The 23,663-nt window shown below is 34.0% G+C and overlaps 4 protein-coding genes across 10 annotated transcripts; 3 read left to right on the top strand and 1 right to left on the bottom strand.

The window, feature by feature from the left end:
- Nucleotides 1-145: 145 nt before the first annotated feature.
- LOC116113308 (switch 2) lies at nt 146-4,535 on the bottom strand. Of its 2 annotated transcripts, none has more exons than XM_031399457.1 (8): nt 4,102-4,535; nt 3,897-4,003; nt 2,721-3,648; nt 2,184-2,431; nt 1,857-1,983; nt 1,508-1,783; nt 1,052-1,325; nt 146-674 (listed from the first exon to the last, which is right to left on the bottom strand). In XM_031399457.1, exons 1-8 carry the CDS (start codon nt 4,480-4,482, stop codon nt 355-357), a joined length of 2,661 nt encoding a protein of 886 aa, XP_031255317.1. In that variant the 5' UTR covers nt 4,483-4,535; the 3' UTR covers nt 146-354. The 2 variants fall into 2 exon arrangements, with proteins under 2 accessions (XP_031255317.1, XP_031255318.1); XM_031399458.1 differs by having other exon boundaries at nt 3,897-3,980; nt 4,102-4,178.
- Nucleotides 4,536-5,475: 940 nt separating this feature from the next.
- LOC116113323 (early nodulin-like protein 1) lies at nt 5,476-6,256 on the top strand. Its single transcript, XM_031399481.1, has 2 exons — nt 5,476-5,647; nt 5,745-6,256. The coding sequence occupies exons 1-2, from the start codon at nt 5,476-5,478 to the stop codon at nt 6,254-6,256; spliced, it is 684 nt and encodes a 227-aa protein (XP_031255341.1).
- Nucleotides 6,257-7,325: 1,069 nt separating this feature from the next.
- On the top strand, nt 7,326-18,343 carry LOC116113309 (probable bifunctional methylthioribulose-1-phosphate dehydratase/enolase-phosphatase E1 2). 5 transcript variants are annotated; one of them, XM_031399463.1, is made up of 14 exons: nt 7,734-7,867; nt 8,937-8,976; nt 13,156-13,440; nt 13,544-13,680; nt 14,144-14,239; nt 15,037-15,156; nt 15,496-15,585; nt 16,224-16,406; nt 16,575-16,730; nt 16,902-17,051; nt 17,131-17,232; nt 17,442-17,551; nt 17,655-17,773; nt 18,139-18,338. In XM_031399463.1, exons 3-14 carry the CDS (start codon nt 13,164-13,166, stop codon nt 18,228-18,230), a joined length of 1,632 nt encoding a protein of 543 aa, XP_031255323.1. In that variant the 5' UTR covers nt 7,734-7,867; nt 8,937-8,976; nt 13,156-13,163; the 3' UTR covers nt 18,231-18,338. The 5 variants fall into 5 exon arrangements, with proteins under 5 accessions (XP_031255319.1, XP_031255321.1, XP_031255320.1 ...); XM_031399462.1 differs by having other exon boundaries at nt 8,937-9,183; XM_031399459.1 differs by lacking the exon at nt 8,937-8,976 and having other exon boundaries at nt 7,326-7,867; nt 18,139-18,342.
- Nucleotides 18,344-19,071: 728 nt separating this feature from the next.
- Nucleotides 19,072-21,911, top strand: LOC116113310 (O-acyltransferase WSD1-like). 2 transcript variants are annotated; one of them, XM_031399464.1, is made up of 5 exons: nt 19,072-19,311; nt 19,697-20,275; nt 20,750-21,106; nt 21,456-21,593; nt 21,693-21,911. In XM_031399464.1, exons 1-5 carry the CDS (start codon nt 19,126-19,128, stop codon nt 21,843-21,845), a joined length of 1,413 nt encoding a protein of 470 aa, XP_031255324.1. In that variant the 5' UTR covers nt 19,072-19,125; the 3' UTR covers nt 21,846-21,911. The 2 variants fall into 2 exon arrangements, with proteins under 2 accessions (XP_031255324.1, XP_031255325.1); XM_031399465.1 differs by having other exon boundaries at nt 21,479-21,593; nt 21,693-21,778.
- Nucleotides 21,912-23,663: the final 1,752 nt, after the last annotated feature.

The raw sequence follows: 23,663 nt of genomic DNA, 5'->3' as shown, positions 1-23,663 counted from the left end.
CGTACATTCTAAATCACGTCATACAATTGATTACCGTTTCAATATAGTGATATCTTTGAACTGATTTCAGCTCTAGAATCAGAACTTCTACCGCTATTACCAAATCAACATAATTGTATTAAGTATGTGAATCATGGCCTCCGAGTGTTACAACGGGTAGTTTCCTTAATTGATAACAGCATTTTTTTTACACTAAATCATTATTTCAATATTCCTGTTGCCGGATGCAAGTAGAACACTAAAACACTGAGAAATGAATTAGAAAAAATAAAATTTACATCTCTATGACACAATAATATACAATGATGAGTTACAACAATTCCATGTACATGTCTGCAAACATACCATCCTTCTTCAACCATCTGGTTTCTCCTTTCTCTTCTTGAAATCTTGAAGCACTTGCTCCCTCTCCAAAGGACTAGCAGATAATACCCACTTGCTAAATTCAACCTCTCCCATACCCATGAACCGGGCAAGCAAGCTGTATTGAACCTTTTTCCAGTCCTTGGATGAAGATATGTTATTACCATTTGCATCATCTAATTTTCTTTTCTTCTTTATCGGGATTTGTGGCTGCCTTGAGCTATTGTCCTTAGGAATTCTCAGCTCTAACTTCTCTTGAATATCAGGTTGATTATTGACAACGTCTTCATTACGATGAGCATAGAGAATACCTGAAGGTCAGTGATGTTAGTAAAAAATTATTAACTTGTTACTATCGTGCTAAAGACAAGCTCCATACCCCTACCCCCAAACATGCCAAAAAATCTGTTTAAGACATTCAGTTGTATCTCTCAATTTGTTTGTCTTAAATTTGATTTCCGTCTAAATAAGGTTTCTCTATCACCCTGTAGATCTTTGAACTTAGAACCAACATCAGTTGTATATGATGTCAATGGTCCATCTTGTCTTCTTTTTAATTTCGTTGCAGCCATTTGGTCACAAAATTGATCACATATCACAGTCATCGAGCATTAATCAACAATTAATAACTTGAGTAGAAGAAAACAGCATGATCACCCAGCCATAAAGTAGGACAAGTTGAACTTACCCAAATCTTCAAGTAATGGTTTATCTGTCATAGCTCTCCACAGATCAGCAGACTTTACGGTCTCAGATCCTGATGTAAGTGATGAACTTACTTCTTTTGAGGGAATAATATGGGTCCCAATCTCAGTTAATTCCTGTTCTGTTTTAGGACGCTGCCCATATTCTTGTCTCTGTTTTTCATGTAACTCGATGATTTCACTGGTAAAAAGCTTATCAGAAAGATCACGAAATAAATTGCAAATCCCAAATAGCTCGCCTTGAAATTCCTTGCAATCCTGAGAAAAAAGGTTACCACAAAAATTCAAGAATATGAAAAATATCTTAATACAGATTCAAAAAGCTAGAGGAAACCAGCCGCTCTTCCACTCACTAACATTCCACATGCCTCAACCACCGTCCTCACCCTCAACCCACCTCTCTCTTGGAAAAAAAAAAAAAAAAGAACTGATTACTGTACCTGGACTCCTTCAAAATATCGTTTTTCCATTTTCCCTGAAACAGCAATATTTGATAGCTGCTGCTTGTACACCTGACGAGTATATATCAGCTCCTCAAGGGAACCAGCAGAGAGAAAGCGAAATACCACAACATGCCGCTTCTGTCCAAAACGAAATGATCTGTCCTGCGCCTGTAAATCTTGGGCAGGATTCCAGTTTGGGTCAAATATGACCACACGATTTGCACTTACAAGATTCAATCCAAGCCCACCAGCTCGAGTTGATATCAAAAACACCTGAAGTAAGAAATTAGAGTCCACAGAGATTCAATAAAGAGTTCCTATTCCATTCTTCCACTAGGAAAATTACCTGTTTGCTTGGACTTGAGTTAAAGTCATCAACAAGCGGCTGGCGCAAGTTGATTGGAGTAGAACCATCAAGTCTGGAAAAGCTATAGCCTTTGCGAATAAGGAATTTTTCAAGTATGTCCAACATCCTGGAAACAATAGTTCAACTTCAGGGGCAGAATAAAGGAGTCACATCCAAACAATAGCATGTACATGAAGGAAAAATGCTCATATTAGTAACTACTTTTGATGAAAAATTGTAACAATACCTAAGTATAAGAAATTCTTATGAATCTTTCGAGTAAAACTTAAACAGGAGAGTCAAATAAGTGGAGTTGTGGAACATGACCTGACTGAGAAACTAAAGAGGAGAATTTTGTCGCCCTTTGAAGCCCAAGACAACATTAACTTTTCCAAGGCTCGCATTTTGCCACAATGTTTAACATCGCTTAGACCCATGAAACTCTCACTTTGGGCATTCCCTCCCACCAAATCAATATCAGGTCCAAAGACAGCAGAGGCAAACTCTGCATCTTTCTTTTGTTTGTCTGGTTCATCTCTAGGGTTAGGCTTTATAAGCTCCAGGTGATTGCTTACCTGTGATGCAATCCAGCAGGTAAACATGAAGAAACACAATAAAACCATAATATATAAATATTAATAACAGCTTTTTGGTGCTATCCTCGCCCCTCAGGCACTGGGAATATTAAGAATGCTCCTGCTCTTGCCTTTGAATACTATCCTAACAAGTAATTGTGAAGGTTTGCATAGCCTAAGCACTGAAACAACATAAGTAGCAATTGACTGTTGTTGCAAGACTAACAGAGAAATTTCCAATGTTAAGATCCATAGTAAGAAAAACAGCAAAACTAAAAACCTCATTAACCTGTTGGAGCTTGACAAGGCAGGGAAGGACAAGGCAAAAGGGGCATGAATCACACCCATCCGGGTTATCTCTGTGAAGATAAGGCCAGATGATTCCATCAGGAACAATCCTTTTGCAACATTCTACTTGGGTAAGAGGACTTCCACAGCTACAAGGGAGGTCCTTATTAATGAGGCATTGGATGTCTGGTAATTGTAACATTCTCGTGTAAACTCGTTTTTGCAAATCACTCATGGCGCAGAATACGACATTATCTTCCTTTCCCATCATAAGATGCCCGATAGTTTCCTCCTTTGTCCTTCTTAACAAATACTTATGCAGAACTGACACTAGGTGCTGTTTTCGTTCATCAGCAATCCGAACAAATCTTTCAGGAGCAGTTGATCTCTGGCCATGCTTTAGGGGTTCATCATAAAATTCCCGGAAATGTTCCCGTGTTCCCAAGGAGCCAGGTGCTACCCAGTCAAAGAGATTAAACAGTTCCATAATTTTGTTCTGCATAATGGTCCCCGTGAGACCAATACGTTTCTGAGTTTTAATTTTTAAACATGCTGTATAAAGTTTTGATTTTTCATTCTTAAGCCTATGTGCTTCATCAACAATCACAATCTCCCATTTAACCTTTGACAGGATGCTGCCATGAATTCGGTAAGTGTCAAAACTGGTTATAAGTACCTCAACTCCATATGCTTCAAGCTTTTCAAGAATCAAATCACGATTTGAACCATGGTAAAAAGAGACATTAAAGGTAGACCACCTAGAGAATTCAATCTCCCAGTTGTGGATTACAGAAGTGGGGCAAATTATCAGAACAGAGCCCTTCTTGCCAACCTTATTTTCTTTTGATATTGTGGAGTCTCCCAATTCTCCATCTTTTCCGAAAACAGCAGCAAGGAATGCAATTGTCTGAATTGTCTTTCCGAGCCCCCTGTTACAATTTTATAAAGCAAAATGTGAACTCCATAAGCACAATAAAAAGTTTGACTACGAAAAAGCAAACAGAATTGTGTAGCATACAAATGCCACCCTGTGTGTGTTTATATACATTCACGAAATTTCACAGACAGGGTCCATATTTCCTTTATACATCACACCAACACGACAACAGCAAATAAGAGGTAGGAATGTCACATAAAAAGAAAGTACTAAATATCATCAATATAACAATGTACTCACATATCATCACCAAGAACCCCTCCATGATTGTTTTTGTATAGTCTATACAAGAATTTTACTCCCTCTCTTTGGTGTTCAAGCAACCTGCAGTTAATAGATGCAGGAACCTGCAATTAAAAAGACATAGATTCTCAACCAAAATTCGACTTTTGATCATAAAAAAAACAATTTGACACCGAGAAAGAAAATTTATTTAAATAATCACCTGTATTAAAGGAACTTCTCCATCTTCCGACAAGAGCAACGGCTCAAACGGTCCCGTATGATCTATCTGAAACTGACCCAGTTGGGGTCTCCCAAATTTCTCACGTTCAGGCTCTTTCTCTTCTTCATCAAAATTCTTGATTTTCTCTTCTTTATCAAAATTCTTGCTCTTCTCAACTGAAAATTCTCGTTGGGTTTCAGGGTTTTGCTTGGGGAAAGAAAAGTCTGCTTCAAGGCGTAGAAGCTGCTGTGAGAGAGAGGATTTGGGGGGTTTTCTTGGGTTGATTGATGACGAGTCATGAGATAACAATGAGGGTTGTGATGTTTTTGAGATGCTTGAGCAGGGTTTCAGGCTTTCTTTAAAGCTGCGCAGCAATGACATGGGAATTTTCAGAAATAATTTGGCAGCGGTCTTGAATTTTAGGTTCAAAGGGGTTTGTGTTTCCAGAAATTAAAAGAGTCAACCGCCAAACGCCGCCTTAATTACAAACAAATTTTAAATCTTAAACAGTCAAATCAAAACTGAAAAAAACTTGAATAAAATTGTTAAGAAATCTTAATATAATCATTCATGTGGAGTTCTAAAACAAGCTATGTATAGTAGTATTATTTTTAAATTTCATTGAAGTAAATAACATTACTTTTAATCATCAGCTTAATATATTTGAATACATATATACTTGATCAATAATAAAACTTCTCATACAAATTTATTTAAATATTTAAAAGTCAAAATTTTCTAATATTATAACCTAACCTTTCTTTATTAAGCTTAATAATGCAAGTTCATATTTTTATCTTGTTAATTTCTTAAAAAGTAAAGAGATTTTGACTGGAATTCCTCTTTTAGTATAAAAATAGGTCAATATTGGAATCAAATTCTCTCTTAACGGACTCATTTATTACAAAAATTATATAAAATCCAGCACTTGAGATTACATCTGTTACTATTATGGTAGCGCATTTACATGAGTTTTGCGTGACAAAGCACAGAAATCATCCCAAACATCAATGTGGAAGAAGGAACTAGTTTATGAAAACAAAAACAAACAAAGAAACACCAAGGCGTTTATGATGAAAATAAAAAGAATCTTGTAATTAACACTGATAACCGTTGCATCTCTCGCATGTCGCAACGTGTAATGGCTCTATAGCTCGCTCACTCTCTCGAAACGCCTGCTCATTAACAACCAAAATTACACCTCATTTCCAGCCAAGCTTCCTTATTATGGCCACTGCGTTTTGCATGCTCTGCAACGGTAACCTTTTCATCACTTTCTCTATAAATTCATTTCCTGTCTCTTCTTCACTTATCCTCTCTTACTACTACTACTGAAAGAAAGTTGTCCGGTCTTCCTTCTCAGCTTATTTTCCAATGGAGTATAAGAGCTTTTGTAGCTGTTTGTTTGCTGTGTTGTTGGGTTTGATTACCTCCTCTCAGGCTTACAAATTCTATGTTGGTGGCAAAGATGGGTGGGTTTTAAAACCCTCCGAGAGTTACAATCACTGGGCTGAAAGAATGAGGTTTCAAGTTAATGATACTCTCTGTAAGCCCCACGTCTCTTTCTTTCTGGCGTTTGATTTCCAATTCTTTGTTTTAAATTGGTTATTCTGATTATTGCTTCTCGTTTTCTTTTTTTGTAGATTTTAAGTACAACAAAGATTCAAACTCTGTGTTGGTCGTCAACAAAGATGATTACTATTCATGCAACACAAAGTATCCCATACAATCCTTATCAGATGGGGACTCAGTCTTCCACTTCAATCGCTCAGGTCCACACTACTTCATCAGTGGCAATGCCGACAACTGCAACAACGGCCAAAAGGTCATCATCGTTGTTATGGCTGTGAGACACCACCACCACCACCATGCTCCTCCCTCTCCTTCTCCAGCAGCAGCCTCGCCATTAGCTTCTTCATCTCCTGCATCTCATCCTTCTTTGTCACCTCCAGTGGAGTCTCCACACACTAGTACTCCGCCGTCTACTCTTACGGAGCCACCAAAATCGTCTAGTGGAAATTCATCGGATATAGATTCTCCGGCGCCGGCTCCTTCAAAATCCGGTTCAGCAGGCTTAGCTAGTTCAGCTGGGTCGGTTTTGGGATTTAGTGTTGTAGCGAGTGTGGTTTTAGGTAGCTTAATTGGGGTATTTTAGTTTTAGTTTTTTGCGTGATTATGAAGATTAATGGTTGGTGTTATGAAGTGAAGTAGAGAATGGGAATGGGATGGTTTATAATTGTTTTGTTCTTTGTTAATTTCATAATTTGAATAAATTGAGTTTAGCTTTTTAATCGATTTCAGTTTATCATGAACGTTGTCCTTAAGTATATATACACTCAAAGAAGATTATGAAGTGATTGTATTGTTATAAGAGAAGAAATTATTTATGATTAATTTGTATTGGATGATTCCATATTGCTTTCTCAGAAAAAAAAAAGATGGTACCTACCTACACATATGCATGCAACTACTGATTTTACGAGGAAGACAACTTATTATTATACTCATGTTAAGTCTTAAATTTGTTCGTTCAAGATAGATTTTAGGAGAGAATTTTAATTTATACAATTTTATGAACGTTGTAAAATTAATTAAAAACAATATTCGACCAAATAAGTGTTCTACATCTACATGTAATTGTTAAATAGGTAACGTTTGTAGCCAAACAAGTTAGTAGGGACCTAAGATGACAATATTGCCCCTAGAAAACGAGAAAATAGCAAATCATCCTTGGCAATACGCCAATTTCCCTTGGAAGGTCCCAATTTCTTTTGTTTCTCATCTTCCAAATTTCCCAACACTCCCTCACTGCTCCAATCACACTTCTATGGCACTCGCTTCTTTCTTTCAAAACGGTACGTACTGTTTACTTTCTCAATTAACTCAACTCATTCTTTAACTAGCTTCATAAATCTATATTTGTTTCAAAATCAGTGAATTCAAAGAGTAATAAATAAATTTTGACTGTAATTCGAAAGCCAAAGTAACATTTTCATATGCATGCATTGCCACAAAACTAAACTCTAGGTAAGCTTGTATAAATATCTTCAGTAAGATTGAAGCCCTTTTTTGTTTAATTATATAACCTCTCCATGATTCTCGATTTTGTCGTCTGCTAGGCGTTTGATTTATGTTCTTATGATGGATTAGTGAAATCAATGGTGTGAGATTTGGTGTTTTAGCCATGTAATCATGCTCGTGTTTGTTTAGGTATCTTATTCAAAGTTGTGAAGATGGAGGGTCAAGATGATGATGATCGTACTCTTGAAAAAGATGCTACCTCCACCAGTTAGAGCCTTCCAGACTCGCGAAGACCTTCTCAAACATGTTCGCGACTTTGCGTTGACACAGGGATATATGATATCGATTAAAGATTCTTCCCGGGATAGATATGTGAGCGTTTCGTGTGATAGAGGTGGCGTTTATCGCAAAAGGCTCAAGACTGGTGAAAATATGCGCCAAAGAAAGACGCCTTCACGCCTTACTAATTGTCCCTTTAAGGTTGTTGGGAAAGAAGATCATGATGTGTGGGCACTCACCATTAAATCTGCCGAACACAGTCATGAACCTTCTAAAGAAATTTCTGACCACCCTTCTTGCCGGCGTTTTACTGAAGAAGAGGTGTTAACGATAAGAGAAATGACTGACGCAGGTAAAAAGCCACGACAGATTCTCAAAGCTTTAAGGAAGAGAAATCCAAGTCTTGTATCAGATTCGAGGAATGTTTACAATGTCAAAGCTAAAATTCGGCGCGAGATTTTATCAGGTGAGGAAAATCCAATTTTGTTGCATGATGCCATTCTTGTCATTTATGTTTTTTCACACCAAATTCGGCTTCAACTATAAACTGGCTTGATTCTTAAACTTGTTGCTCTGCCCTTTAACATGCATTACAAATGTATGGGACTTTGTATAGTAGAATTTGGTCGATTGCTGCATATTACATCAAAAAATCAACTTAGACCTCTTTATGTGACATTTTTTACTGCACTATAGAAGCTAAGATATCATTGTTGTGGCTGTTTTACACATCAGGTAGTGTTAAACAGCCTAATTATATATGACTACAACTACATTGTTTGCCTGCTAGTAGAATTTGGTGTCTCTATGTTGTAATAAAGCTGTATTTCAAAAACAAACTGCTCCGGGCAACAAAGTTGTGATACTGTTCTGTCTTGATTTATTACAAATGTGGTCCTCTTTTTAAGAGTAATTTTAACATGCAATCTTCAGAAGAAATTGTGATTTTAGAAGTTACTTCAGTCTCACTGTCTCAGTGAACTAAAGCGAATTTAATGCAAATTATGATGTTATCAATAACTTGCATATTTGTTAGTGGTTAACTTGCTCCTATCAATATCATATTAATGGATACCTTTAATCCAAAGGAAAGGGAAAAGAAGTTTTGTTCTTTGATTAGATCTTAACCATGTTAGGCCCTTGCTCATCAATTGAAATTGGCTTTTCTGGCGTTTACACACTGAAATCTCTCATATTAAGATGCAGTTGGTACTGAAAAGCCATTAGTCATTAAAAGTATTGATATAGTGACAATCCTTGAGGACTGTGAATGGTAGCAGCTTGAATCTGTTTTTAGTGCCAAAAAAAAAAAAAAAAAAAAAAGAACAAGAAGAAGAAGCAAAAAAGTTAACTCTTTGTATTCTTCCAGAGTTTCCTGATTATCCTCAGTCATGATCTTCACGTATGTAGCCTATGCATGGTCATTGTTATTCCTTATGGCAAATGGTTTCCCTATTAGAAACAAGGTGTGCAAATCTTTTATCATTTCTGTGTCCTTTTTCACTATCTTATTTAGAATTCTCTTCCATCTGCAGCTTACTTGTCGCAGAGAGGAATTTTTTTGATACAGATTAGGTGAAACTTCTTTACTCATATGTTTAATGTACTCTACCTTCAACTTCAGTTTACAGTGAAAGAAAATGATTTGAAGCATAAATGTCAAGCTTATGTAGTCCCCTTTTCAACATTTTGCCCTTGTTCTGCACACAGATATACACAAATGAAAACTTCTTATAAATGCAAGTGGAAGATTTTTTCGGCCAAGTTAATTATAAGTTCAAGGTGGGTAATCACTTTACCTTTTTCTGAAGCTTTTTGCATGACTATTTCCTTTTAAGTTTTAATTTCAGACATGATAAATTTACAGTAACTATGTTAGAGATTTTGTCTGCATTAACAATGAAGTGCTCATCTATTTGAATGGGCATTTTAGAAGAAGACTTCAACATATTAACTTTTGCATATTCTTTTGGTGAAGAGCATTTAGAATTTAACCTGAAAATGGACAATTTCAAGGCGTATTTGTATAATTTGTTGGGTAAAACTTATATGATCATCTCCTGTTGTCAATATAGTTGTATGTTTCAACTTGTGTGTGTTTTTAGGTGTTTATGTATATAACAAGGAGAGGATTGAATTTTACGGTGGCTTAGTCCATAATCTATATAGACCAAAATAACCAGAGTAATATGCTATTCTCAAGTTCATTTTTTTTTTGTTTATTTTAACGGTCGTGATTGTGAGAATTGATTTGGCGTTATTAACTGATATTGTTTATCGAGTTGGCAACAACATTGGAGCTACTCTTCTCGATATCAGTATTGTATGCATGTGTTCATAAGTTTGAAATTTTATATTATTACCTACATTATGTTTTATAATATCAAATCGAATTTTTTGGTATAAAAAAATTATAACTAAAATGGTATTACTGAAATTGACGCTGGTATCATACTCTTCGTTCTTTATTAATTTATTTAATTATTATTTGCAAATTTTAATTTTAACTTTAGTCATTAGTTGTTGGGCAAATAATTATTTGAAAATCCGGGAAAGTCTCTACTTTTAAAAGCTTCATTACAGTTTCCAGTTATTAATCACATGTTGTGGGCTGAAGCTAAGCCCACGCTGTTTAGTAATGTTTAAAGGAAATAAACAGAACAAGTAACAACTTGGTGACGTGGAACCATGTGATGCACTATGTAGCATAATCCTCTCCACACGATAGCACCGCACTTCGCTACGTAAAAAAAAAAAAAAAAGAATTGTCTGCCACGTACACGTGTCATATACTAAAACGGAGTTGCATGCGCGTTGGTTTATTTATTATATTGTTTTTATTTTATTATCAAATTTTTATATTTTAAGAAATTGTAAACGATTATTGTTTTACAAAAAAATATGTCAAATATTGATTATAATAAAACATTTTGTTATTATTCTTTTTTTTTTTAAATTGGGTTTTTATGTTTAAAGATTGCTGAGAATCGTTATATGATTGTCATTTAGGATGTCGTTGATTGGTCTCTGTGTTTGCTTCTTATTGATGTTGATAAAATATGGATGATTCACATACATTCAATTAATGTATGTAGTACAGATTTTTTACATTCCTCTGTTTATTTGATAAAATGCAAATGATGGAAGATTAAAATGGTCAGTTTGTAATTCAGCAGGAATTGAATACTATGTACTTTTATTTAATTATGTTATTGATAATAGAGGTAAAAAGGAAAAACTATATACATAGTGTTTTTCTACTTATTTTGTTGTCTTATCTGTAGTTCAACCTCTTTAGCAGCAACTAAAAACTCACATCGAGTTAAATCAAAGATAATATCCATGGTTGAACTCATTATCTCTAATAGACCATGGATAATAACTTTCAATTTTTGGGCGGCATCCTCGAGATCGTCCATGCTAGTGTCAACATATTTGAGAATTTCTTTGACCTCATTTTGTGGTTGGAATGATGTTACTTCATCTGTAAATCATGCACACTCATATTAGAATAGATATATGACATTAAATATAAGATATATGGTTCAATATTTATTACCGTGTGTTGTTGTTCTTTATGCTTCTGCCATGGCGAATAAAAGTTTTTAAAGTAGAACGAAATTAGTATTGTGTGATATTTCAAATTGTATTTTGTTATGTTTATATAGGAACAACAAAATACGAAAAGGCAGAATAGCAAGAGACTGTTTCTCGTAAATAGTTACATTTATTGAACATAGTTCGTGCATAGTTTCCACTAAATTGTTGTGATAACTGAAGGGTTGATGAATATTATCATGTTTAGATTAAATGTACATATGTAGAATATCAATAGCTAAGAGATTGTGATAAATAGTTAGATTTAGTGAATATATTTAAAATATTATTTTGAGAAATTATTACCGGTAATTGAAACCATGAAGTCAAAAATTATCTGAATTTGCAATTTAAATATAAATAAGTCGAATTTAAACCATTATTTTTTGCTAATTAGACATAATTGTTGAAGGATGTTATTACGATGGTTGATATAATGAGCACTGGAAATGAAAAGGTGGAAAAAACGTTTGGGTTTCCAGGAATTTTGAATCATACCATTTTTTTTTTTTAACGTGAAAGTCCAAAAAAAAATTATTTTTTAGTTTTTTAATTTAATTAAGTTTCTTTAAGTCATATAACTATACAATTAAAAAAATTATTGGAAACATTAATAAGTTGTGTTTGGGTATTCATTTTTTTAATATAATATTTAATAATTATTATGCGTTAACCGTAGAATAAACAGTATTTATATTAGCTTCCGTATCATCATTCAATATACTATGAATCTTTTATTGATTTTATTGATAATAAATCTGTTTATATATATAGTTCTATTTTTTTTTTTTGAGGAATACCAAGTTCCTTTTCTTTGGTAATAATCAGTGATTCACGTTTCTGTAAATCGAATATTACATGTATGGTTGAGCCAGTTATTTCTAACAAAGCATTCATTATATCTCTGTTCATCACTCTGGCAGTGTTGAGTTTGTCCAACATGACTTTAAGGTTTTGTAGAATACCTTCCAGTTCAGGCGAACCATCTGACGTTGCTGCTTGACCTACTAAATATAAAAAAAATGGACATGTAAAAGTAGATATGTAGAAAGAATATAAAAGTAATTAATTGATGTTATTTATTGCACGCTTCTGTTTGTTTGGATTTTGAATTGACAATAGTTGGTCTTTTGTCTTTCATTTGTTAATGGTCTATGTGTGAAATGAAAAAAATATTTGAAGGTGTATGGATTGTTGAATTATCTACTCCTATATAGCTTTAGATGTCATTGAGTAATATTATATGATAATTAATGATTACAACAATTGTTCGTGTTATGGTCAATGTAATTGGATTATTGCTAATTAATATGACTTTTGATATTTTTTAGTAAGTGTTTGTATGCTATTGGTTATGGTTATTTTGATTTAATTGTTTTATTATTATTGGATGAGTTTAAAATTTTCAGATTTATATTGAATGTTAAATGATAATACGTTTTATAAAAAACATTTTTCGTTATTATATTTCATATTTTTGTTTAATTGAATGTGAAGGGGTTAAGATATATTAATATTAATAATAATTAATTAAATGTGAATGGATACAAAAACATTAATATTAATTAATAATAATAATTAATATGCATGAATGAACGTTAAATATTAATAAATTAATAAAATGTATTATTGAATTTAGTGAATGTAAAAAGATATCTTGTACCTTTATCAAATTAAAAAAGGAATGTGAAAGATCTCAAATTAAAATAGGAATGTGAAAGATTTGTATTGAATATATTAATTAAATGTATGTGAATAATTTCTATTATAACAATCTCTTAATATTCATGGAAATCAATATTTCACAAGAGAATTATTAGTAATTTATCAAATTTAACGGGGAATGTGAAAGATTTATATTGAATATGTTAATTGAATGAACGTGAATAATCCTATTATAACAAGCTTAATAAACAGTAAACATGTAGTCTAATTAACAACGTCTTTACGTGGTGATCATATATTAATACCACGTGGTGTTAGAAGAAGTAGTCTGCGATAGAATGCTGGTAACGAAGCATGAAAGAAGATGAAACATTTCGCTTGCTGTCTCTAATGTCAGAAGTCAGAAAGCTTAGAAATACAAAGAGTCGAGAAATTCAGTTATAAATGATATGCTGATTATCTTTCTTCTCGTCTTTCTATGTGTCTTCAAAGGAAAGAAGATGGAGCCTTCAACATCATCATCGACTGCCATAAACGCAGTCAACGGTGCAACCAAGCTGACGCAACCACACCTCCAAAACGGCTTAGAAGTTACAGGGTCATCCCCGGTGTGTATGGAGAGTAAAACAGTTGGTGAAAGTTGCGCTCTAGCCGCAGAGCTTTGCCGCCACTTTTATACACTTGGTTGGGTATCGGGTACAGGTGGCAGCATCACAATCAAAGTTCACGATGATGCCATTCCCAGGCCTCACCAGCTCATTGTCATGTCCCCTTCTGGTATGGTACCCCCTTCCTCTTTCGCTCTTCAAGCGTGGCTGTAAAAACCCTTTTGTTTGCTGGGTTTGTTTGGCTATTATTTTGCGGCTTATTATTTATATAGGTGTTCAGAAGGAGAGAATGGTTGCCGAGGACATGTATGTGCTATCTTCTGATGGATTCTTGTTGTCATCACCTCCTCTTAAGCCATATCCTCACCGGCTTCCTAAGTGTACTGATTGTGGTCATATTTTCATGAAGGTGCTTGTTTACTTATTCATTTCTTTCTTTTAATTGGCATGTATGATGCAGAGGTTAACTTATCTTTTTAACCATATCAACTATGTTGAACAGAGGAATTGCGTGTAATTATTTATGGGTGTTATGCCGTTTCTTTTTATTTGGTTAGATGAAATGAAAATGGTTTTCAGAAAACCAAGAAGGGATTGCTGAAAAGCGGAAGTTATCTTAATATTCGGTTTTCCAGCAATTTGAAATGTAAAAGCTAAACCTGTGATGACATTATTGATAGCACAGTCCTTGCATTTGGAATATGGAGCTTTCTGGGTGCTTTAAACATTATAGTGTCTCGTTGTGAGATATGTTTAACTTGCTTATATTGAAGCTTATTTTGCTATGAAAGGATATTGTTTGTACTTGACCTTTATCATAACTAAATGTTGCTCATTAATTAGTAATTATGCATTTTATGTTCTTTCTTCAGGTTTATGAAATTTGTGATGCTGGGGCTGTTATTCACAGCCATGGAATTGAGGCTTGTCTTGTAACGATGATGAATCCTTTCTCAAAGGAGTTCCGTGTAATATATTGAATCTTGACAAACTATAATTGAGAGTAAACGATTTAACTCTTGCTTTTTCTTTCTCTGATTTAATATTTGTTTTTTTTTCTCAATACCTGTCAAACTCTTTCTTTTCTTTTCATCTTCTTCTTGTTCTTCCCTTTTCTTCCTTTTTTTTTTTTTTTTTTTTTTAGTTTTTATGCAATTTGCGAGCACTAGTACATTATAGGTAGAGATTTTTCAGTTTATGCCCCTGCAAATATGTGTAGTGCATTTCTCAATGCCAGAAATTGGAGTTCTTGCAAAATAATAGAAAATGTTGCATGGAAGAACAGTCACTATTGATATTGTTCTTGAGCATCAAACATTTAGAAATAAGATCCAGGCATTTACCATGCTAAGTAGTATTAGTTATGTTTTTGCTTGGCTTTGAATATTTGGCTGAACTATGTTATTTAGTGTCTAAGTCTTATCTTATGGAGCATCATTCAATGGGACATATATTGTTTTGGTATTACCTTATATTGCTTGACTATGTCAAAAGGTGCAAATAGTTTATGGTTCTAATATGTCGGTCTAATCTGCCATCATTCATGATTGGCACTTACAGTGTTGAGGGGGAGTATTTTTTTGGCTTTATTAGAACTAATGTTTTGAAATTTGACACCTGGAACTATCATGTATTCTTCTGATATTTTAATGTATTTATGGATTTTCTTATATGTGTAGTGTTATAGATTTCTTATATTGCACAAAAAATCTCTTGGCTGTTTCATAGTTGTTTTAATGTGACAGTTTTTGTTTCAAATTTCTAGATCACTCATATGGAGATGATAAAAGGAATTCAAGGCCATGGTTATCATGATGAGCTTGTGCTCCCAATTATTGAGAACTCTGCCCATGAAGGGGAACTCACGGAGTCCTTTACTGAAGCGGTACCTTCCTTTTCCTATGCCCAGTACATGCTGTAGCTTGTTCTCATTTTACAAAACTTTTTGAACTTTATTCAACTTGTAATAAATAGAATAGATGTGATGGCATACAAAAATCTACTACTGGGGTATCCCATTTCTTGTTTTAGTGTGGGTATCTTTATCTGTTGTTTGCAGAGTGATAATTTTTCTTTTTAGTTTGCATCCCTTTTTCTGCTTAATGCTTTACTTCCCTATTCAACTAATGTTTGGTCTAAAAAACCGTGTACATCTCTAATCAAAACTTACGTTAGTCCTTTCATTGAAAATGACTGTTGAATTTAATTAAGTTTTTATATACAGATCAGTGCATACCCGAAAGCAACAGCTGTACTTGTTCGCAACCATGGGGTATATATTTGGGGAGATTCATGGATTAGTGCCAAAACACAGGTTAGTCATGTATAAAATTTGCTTTTTCTTGTGAAATTCTCAGAATTCTGTTCAGCCATAATTAATTAATATAATTCAGCTTGCCAGTTTTATTGGGGAAGTGCTATTCTGCTAGGTTAAATTTAAAAAAAAAAAAATTATGGTGCCTTTGTTACATTTAAGTGATGCCCACTAATAAAAAAAACAACCAGAATGTAAAACTTTAAGATTTTGTTTTATAGAATGATGATTTTTACATTTGGAATGGAGAAATGTGCCAGGTATAAGTTGGAGAAAAAATTGTAAAATTCTGGAAATTATCAGATAGCAAAGGTGAAAATAGATATCTATTGTTTCTTTACTACTAAGTTTATATTTTACAGTTATTATGTGTGTACAGGAGAAACAGTAAAGTTCTTGCATGTATTCCTTGAGTTTCTACAATTTGCTGTGCATACTTGGGAAATTCTGAAATTCCACATTTTGCTGCTTATGTATGGAATTCAATGATGCCATGAAAATGAATTAAATTAACTGATGATGCACACAGTTCTGGTAGATGTGATGTGTCTGCAACAAAATAAGTTAGATTAGAGCACCGACGTTGTCTGTGCAAGATGAATTCTTTTAAATATTCCTCATGCAAGTTTTTACCCTAGGCTGAATGCTATCATTATCTCTTTGATGCGGCTATCAAGCTTCATCAGTTGGGATTGGACTGGTCCACTCCAACCCATGGTCCAATTCACAATATCCAGGGAGTTTGGGGATGTGGTGTGAATTTAAGCAGGGCTCTGAAGGCTGGGTCTCTTACTTTGGATTATGTGATTGAACCTTCCCAAGTAAGTTCATGGTTTGTTGTCAGCCTAGAATTAATTCTGGAACATGTCATGACTGTTCTCTTATGGCTACTTTCTAACAAGTATTTCTATAATTAAACTTGGTGGGAGATTGTTTTGTTTTTTGATATTGTTTCCTTATTCTTTGACCTTATATTATTAATGTTGCAGTGTTGTGTACTGCTCAACATAGAAGGAACTATGACCCCCCTGTCATTTGTTAGTAATATTCTTTTTTCCTATGCCCATGGTAATGTAGAGAAACATTTAGCTGCTACATTTGACAGTGAAGAAACTCAAGATGATATTCATCTTTTGCGTTCTCAGGTAAGTTTCTTTTCTGTCATTATTGCTGTGAACTGTGTTGCTCCTGTAACATACATTATGTATCAAATTAGAAAATCATGAAGTTTAAAATTTTGAGATGTCTGGGATAAATCAGGATACATTATGTAACATAAATAACGTATCAAATTAGAAAATCATTCTATTATGCAGATTCAGAATGATTTGGATCAAGGTGTTGCTGGAGCTGTGGCTGTCCCACCAGATTACGTTGGACAAGATTTGGTGATTCCTGCTTTGGTTGCCAATGTGGAAGCAATGATCAGGGCTGACAGGAAAGTCATTGCCCTAAAACAACTGCAAGTAAGATTATTACTGGTGTGTATAGGGGACTTCATCTTGATTAATAAATTTCTTCTCATTACATTTACATACATGCAAGGGTCATATATGGAGGACTGGATTTCAAAATAATGAGTTGGTGGGCATTCTATATGATGATGTGCCAGAAGTTCTTGAGAGATGGCATGCTGCAGGCATCAAGGTATGTGTTTTTGGAATGAACTCTTTTTCTTCTGGTTTGATTGTTGATGTGCTACAGTTGATTAACGAGATATTGGCTAAAGTGATTCCTACTAGAACCTGATATATTATTTTCTCTAAATCTGTTATTTACCATTTGGATCTATGTGCTTGAGTGCTTCTTGTAAAACAATATAATAGTGCTAATTTCTTTTGTTGCTCTCATTTAAGGTGTACATATACTCAAATTGCAGCAGAGAAGCACAACGGCTTCTATTTGCAAAGTCCAATTATGGGGATTTGAGAAAATACTTTTGTGGATTTTTTGACACTGTGGTGGGGTAAGTTCTCTTCTTGTGTGTGTCTTTAGCTGTTAATCAATTATCAAGCCTTTTTTTTTTTTTTTTTAATTTCATGGAAGTTATCTCCTAATCTAACGTGCAGAAACAAAAATGAAAGCCATAGTTACCTGGAGATTTTGCGCACAGTTGGAGTGGATAGGCCAGCAGACATGTTATTTGTGACTGATGTCTTCCAAGAAGCTGTTGCTGCCAGTGCTGCAGGTAATGCGCTATTTCTTATCTTAAGTTGCCTTTATCTATGTGGAGCTCCTTTAAGAGCTTGGAATATTTAGGAGATGAATAATTTTAAGAGAAATATAGAAAAACAGCGCAAAATTTTAGGCAGTTTTATCTGTATCTATTTTCCATTCTTTCCATAGACTGCAGCTTTGCTTGGAATAACCTGGTTGTAGTCTGTTACCAATACAAAATCTACTTGTCACACCGATTTGGATTCATTTTAGTATTTAGGTTAAAAAGAGTAGAGAGTGCAGACCTTCTTCACTGTTTGCATTACAATAAACTCTACTGTTGTCGTTGCAATTGTTATTAATTAATATAAATGTGGACTTGGATAACTAATTCAGGTTTGGAAGTGATAATCTCCATCCGGCCAGGAAATGGAGCTCTACCAGATGAGCATGGGTTTAGAACGGTTGAATCCTTGTTGGATACTTAATTCCGCCCATTATGGGTATGTAATGTAATACTACATATTTTTTTTGTATTAATACATGTTGTGTATGCAAATAGTGTTGTTTCTCCATGTAAATATGAATTAGTTTATTTAGTTGATCTCATCTCATGTGAAAAGGTGGTTTTATCATTTTGATTTATTTACTACATTAGTAAGTATGAATTAATACATGTTGTATATGCAAATAGTGTTGTTTCTACTTACTTTTATTGGTTTGGTTCTCGTTGGTATTTAGTTTTTTTCTTTTTTTTAAAGAACATAGTAATAAATTTGGATTTAAATTTTAATGTTCAAAGTCTTACAAGGATATAGGTAAGTACTTTCCAACCTTTAATTTAAATGATTGAAATGACCATGACATTGGCATTCATTTTGAGGGCAACCACTGAATATCATATCAGTTTAGAACTATAGAGAAAAATCAAAATGTCTTCTCATTGCTTCATGGTCATAGTCATACTAACGCAAAACATTTATCTGTGTGACGTGTAATTAGTATCGGAGTACTAATTAACCTTTGTATCTGATTACGGAGTTCTGCCGCATAATATCTTCAAAATTGCAGACTCCATTAATAGCGGCATTTATGAAAATCATCAATACCATGCTGTATGTCATCACCTACCATCCGGCATCTCAGCTACTGATAATAAAGCAGAAAGAGAAATTCGATCCACAACCACCTTGAGTTTTTACACTCACCCAAATCTAATTAATATCACATGAAGGTCAAAACTAAAGTCTTCCACAAAATGAATATATATCAAGCCTCTTAAGTTGAGACTTTAAATAATATCACAAGTTAATCGGTTAATAAGAAGAGAAATAGATAGCTGGCTCAAGAAGAAAGAAGAAGTTAATCAAGTAACTAGCTAGAATGGAGTTGAATGTGGATGATGTATCAGAGCCAGTAAGCCCTACTGGACAGTACTTCAACAGCTCTATTCTGTCAATTTGTGTTTTTGGTGTTCTGGAATCTCAGATTCCTATTGATGATTCTTCCACCATGTTATTGCTTAAGGATGTGTTCCTCCCCATCAACCCTCGCTTCTCCTCCATCATGGTATTCTTCTGTCAATCTTTTTAGTTTCATCTTTTTCAGAAACAAATAATGTCCCTGTTTCTAATATTCTAGTTGATTTAGAGTTACCTTTTTCTTGTTCTTATGAAAATATTGCATCTTTCATTCTCAAATGGGGTTGTGTATATTGATTGATTGGTTGAATTATGGGCATATTCCACAGTTGTCATGTGTTCATTTTTTTTTTTTTTTCTGACAAGTTTGACTTTCATCATATAAGAGCTTTGTCTCAGGATTATTGTAACATGTGTCTTTCTACTCATGGCTTTATATCATAATAACTTAATTCATTTCTCCCATTACTCTTAAAATGAAAGTCGTTTTGGAGATTCATATATAATTAAGTTTTGGTATTCTGAAAAACCAGGTTAAAGACAAAAAAGGAGTTAAAAAATGGAAGAAGTTTGATGTGAAGCTCAAAGACCACGTTAATGTTCCAATCTTCCCAGCGGGATTGTCAGTAGCATCTTACGACAATTACCTTGATGACTACTTATCAAAGATAGCCATGGAACAGCTTCCACAAAGCAGGCCCTTATGGGAAATTCATATCTTCAAATATCCAACAAAAAATGCAGCTGGAACAGTAATATTCAAGCTCCACCATGCCCTTGGTGATGGCTTTTCTTTAATGGGTGCTCTTCTTTCTTGTCTACAAAGAGCTGACAATCCCTCTCTTCCAGTGACATTTCCTTCCCTTCATTGGCCTTCCAAAATGGACACTAGTCAAAATAGTAACATGCTTATGGCTATACCTAATTTCTTTACTTCAGTTTGTAACACTGTATCAGATTTCGGATGGAGCCTTTTGAAGAGTAGCTGTTTTGAAGATGATCCAACACCAATACGATCTGCTGATCCTGATGTGCAGTTTAAGCCTATTACAATAGTAACACTGACATTCTCTCTTGATCACATCAAACAAATAAAGACCAAGCTTGGAGTGGTAAAAATATTTACCCCTTTAATTTTCCCTTCTCTTGCCTATTTACTATTTACTTAAAAAGAAAATGCAGGTCCAGAAGTCCAGTAACATCAACCACAAAATATCATCACTTAAAAGGAAAATCTAATTAATGAACGGTTTATTTTACGTACTGAACCTGTGACTCAATACCGTAGTTTTGTCATTAATTGTTTCAACACTAGAATTATTATTGTTGTCAGCGGCAAGTGGTTTAGGAAGAGGGGTCTACTTTTTCTTTTTCTTTTTCTCTTCATTACTGTGAAAATATATACTCAGCAGCAGTGGTTGGATCTGATAAAATTGTAAAGTTGTTTTGACTTTTAAAGGTTGTGGCCCTTATCAAAACTGTAGATCATTGAAGGAGAGCTCGTGGCTATTAATACATGTAAATTAATTTTGGATACAATTAAATGAATTATTTGATAATCCATAAGAATTAATGCTTTCTTGCAGACAATAAATGATGTGATTTGTGGAATAATCTTCTTTGGGACTAGACTATATATGCAAACATCGAGCCATAACTCAAAGACTAATGCACATTCTACGGCGCTGGTGTTGCTGAATACAAGGAACATTAACGGATACAAGTCAGTTGAGGAGATGGTTAAACCTGAAGCTGAGTCGCCATGGGGGAACCAGTTCGGCTTCTTGCATGTTTCTGTTCCTGAATTAACTGATGCTGAATCGTCAAACCCACTTGAATTTGTCCTGAAAGCACAGAAATTGATAAAGAGAAAAAGGGATTCTCTAGCAGTTAGTTTCACTGGTCAGCTTCTTGAGGCTTTGAGGAGATTTAGAGGCCCTGAGGTATATTCTTGATTAGGCAATTACTATGTTGATAATCATAACATTATTTTTACAACATATTACGTTTTTATGGTAAAGATAATATGAATTGAATACAATAAATACATTATAATGGATCCTAATTAATGATGTTAGGTTGACATAGTAGTCTAAGAATTAATTAGGTGCTCATTATTGTAGAATATGTTTAAGAAAATATATATCAACATCAATAGGGCATCAATAATTGATCCAAGTAATCAAATATCATTTGCAATAGGAAATTAAGCATATGGAAATGGAATATACAGTTCACGTTTTCAATACAATAATTTTGCTTATATGAGTGTAATTATGATGATTTAAATAGGTAACTGCTAAATACATCCACAGTACACTGAGAAACTCAAGCATGACTGTCTCAAATCTGATTGGACCAGTGGAAGAAATGGCTTTGGCTAATCATCCTGTTAAAGGTCTCTACTTCATGGTGGTTGGCGTGCCTCAGGTATACATATATTTCCTTAACCTATATGCTTAACGTAATTGTTGTCTGTTATTCATAGTTTATCATCATTAACTATGATTTGATGAAATTAAACTGCAGAGTCTTACAGTTACACTGATAAGTTACATGGGAAAGCTGAGAGTTGCAGTAGGAACAGAAAAAGGATTCATAGATCACCACAAGTTCAAGTCATGCATTGAGAATGCCTTTGAGTTGATACTTAAAGGAGCCCATGAAATTCCTTCAAATTAATAGACACAAAATTGATGCAACAATTTGGTTTCATCATAAGGCCTTTGGAATTCGTCCCACTATGATTGAAGCTTTGATAAGCAAAACTGTTTGAATATTAGATTTTATTTCCATATTCATTGGATTATTCTTTACTATGTTTATCGATCAAGTAATGTACTACTTCTTTCATTCATGCTATATACTATCAGTGAAGGCAATAGCAACTGGTGGTAGCAAATTTCATATGTAACATTCTCCATGATAAGATAAAGAAATTCAATCCAAAATAATTGTTGGCCGAAATTATTGCCGGAAAGAAAAGAGCGAGAACCGAAGGAAATTAGAGCATTAAACTGAAAGAACAAGTAATCCTTCCTATATAGACTTCATTTGACAAAATTGAATCGGTTTTTTAAACGAAAGCGATATTAGAAATAGAGAAACCGATTGAAATAGGGAGAAAGAGAGCGTAACCTTGATGATTCGTCGGGGGAGATTAATGTTAGCCATTACTGAGATCGAATCTTTTCAATTGTTGCAGAGAAAAACGCTACTAGATTTTTTTTTCTTTAATGACTTTTTTTCTAATAAACAAAGAATTTAATAAGCTGAAGTGCAATAAAGTCTGGTGCAAGGCTCATGTAAATTGACTATCCTACCCTTCTTTAGAATAGATTTTCCTAACAGAACGTAACGGTGGGTGGAAAAGTGTCATTTTGAAACTTAAGGGGTGGGAAAGTGTCATTTTGCCAAACCTTGGGTGGGAAAGTGTCATAAATGAGATTTTGCCGATTGCCATACTGGAATACTTTTCAGGAAAATGACTCGATATTTTAATCTGTCGATATGTTGCATTGCCTAAATACATGCCTTGTTTGTAGCTAGTCTATTCAATTATCATCGAACCTAATAATGTATACTATGGAGAATGCCTTTGAGATGAACTTGACCATTTTCTGATGTGACCATTTCATTTGTGAAAACAGTTTTCAAAGAAATTACTGTCAAAACAGCCACCTAGCTACCACTAAATGATAACCATAGATGTCACAACCATCACAAGCACTTTAATTTCTTCATATCCAGATTTCCGGATATTACAATATTTATTCTCACCAATTTTGTCCTCCAAATCTATGCTTGCCTTACGTATCCAGAATTTCCTCATTTATCTATCTCGATTATAATTCTGTCTTCTTCCTGTCAGGGCCGTCTCAAGAACATTTGTAGCCCTAGACAAGAGTTGCTTTAGGGGCCTTCTAATAATATAGGTATATATTAAAAAATTATTTCAAATTTATTTATCTTACCTTTTGAGATGCAAAATCACTAATTAAGTTTTTATATTCAAGTTTAGAACTCAAATTTTTTTCAATTGATAATATAGCTAAATTACCTAATATTTCTTGTGACATAGTTAAACGCATATTTTTAGATTGTAAATATTTACTAACCACATTAACAGCAAATAACATTTCATACCAAATATTCATGCCTAATAGAAATTCAAAATTTTCTATCTCATACGTTACTAAAGAAATAGCTTTACTTTTTGTTTTAGGATCTTCACTAGTTTCTGCTAATTGATATAAAGCATCTCTTATTTGTGGTCTGTGGAGCTTGAAATTTTATTGCTTTAACACTTTCAACACGACTTTCCCAACATGTTTGTGATAATGGCTTAAGTGTCAAATTAGAAACATGATCTTGCAAAATTTTCCATCGTCTTGTAGAAGAAGAGAATAATGACTATATACATTGTGTCACTCTAAAAAATGTAATAACATTAGCACATGAATTAGCCATATCACAAAGAACTAAATTAAGACTATGACA

The sequence above is a fragment of the Pistacia vera genome, unplaced genomic scaffold (assembly GCF_008641045.1).
Source record: "Pistacia vera cultivar Batoury unplaced genomic scaffold, PisVer_v2 Contig678, whole genome shotgun sequence".
Classification (NCBI taxonomy): domain Eukaryota; kingdom Viridiplantae; phylum Streptophyta; class Magnoliopsida; order Sapindales; family Anacardiaceae; genus Pistacia; species Pistacia vera.
Note: the sequence above shows the minus strand (reverse complement) of the source record. Positions and strands in the feature narration are given on the sequence as shown.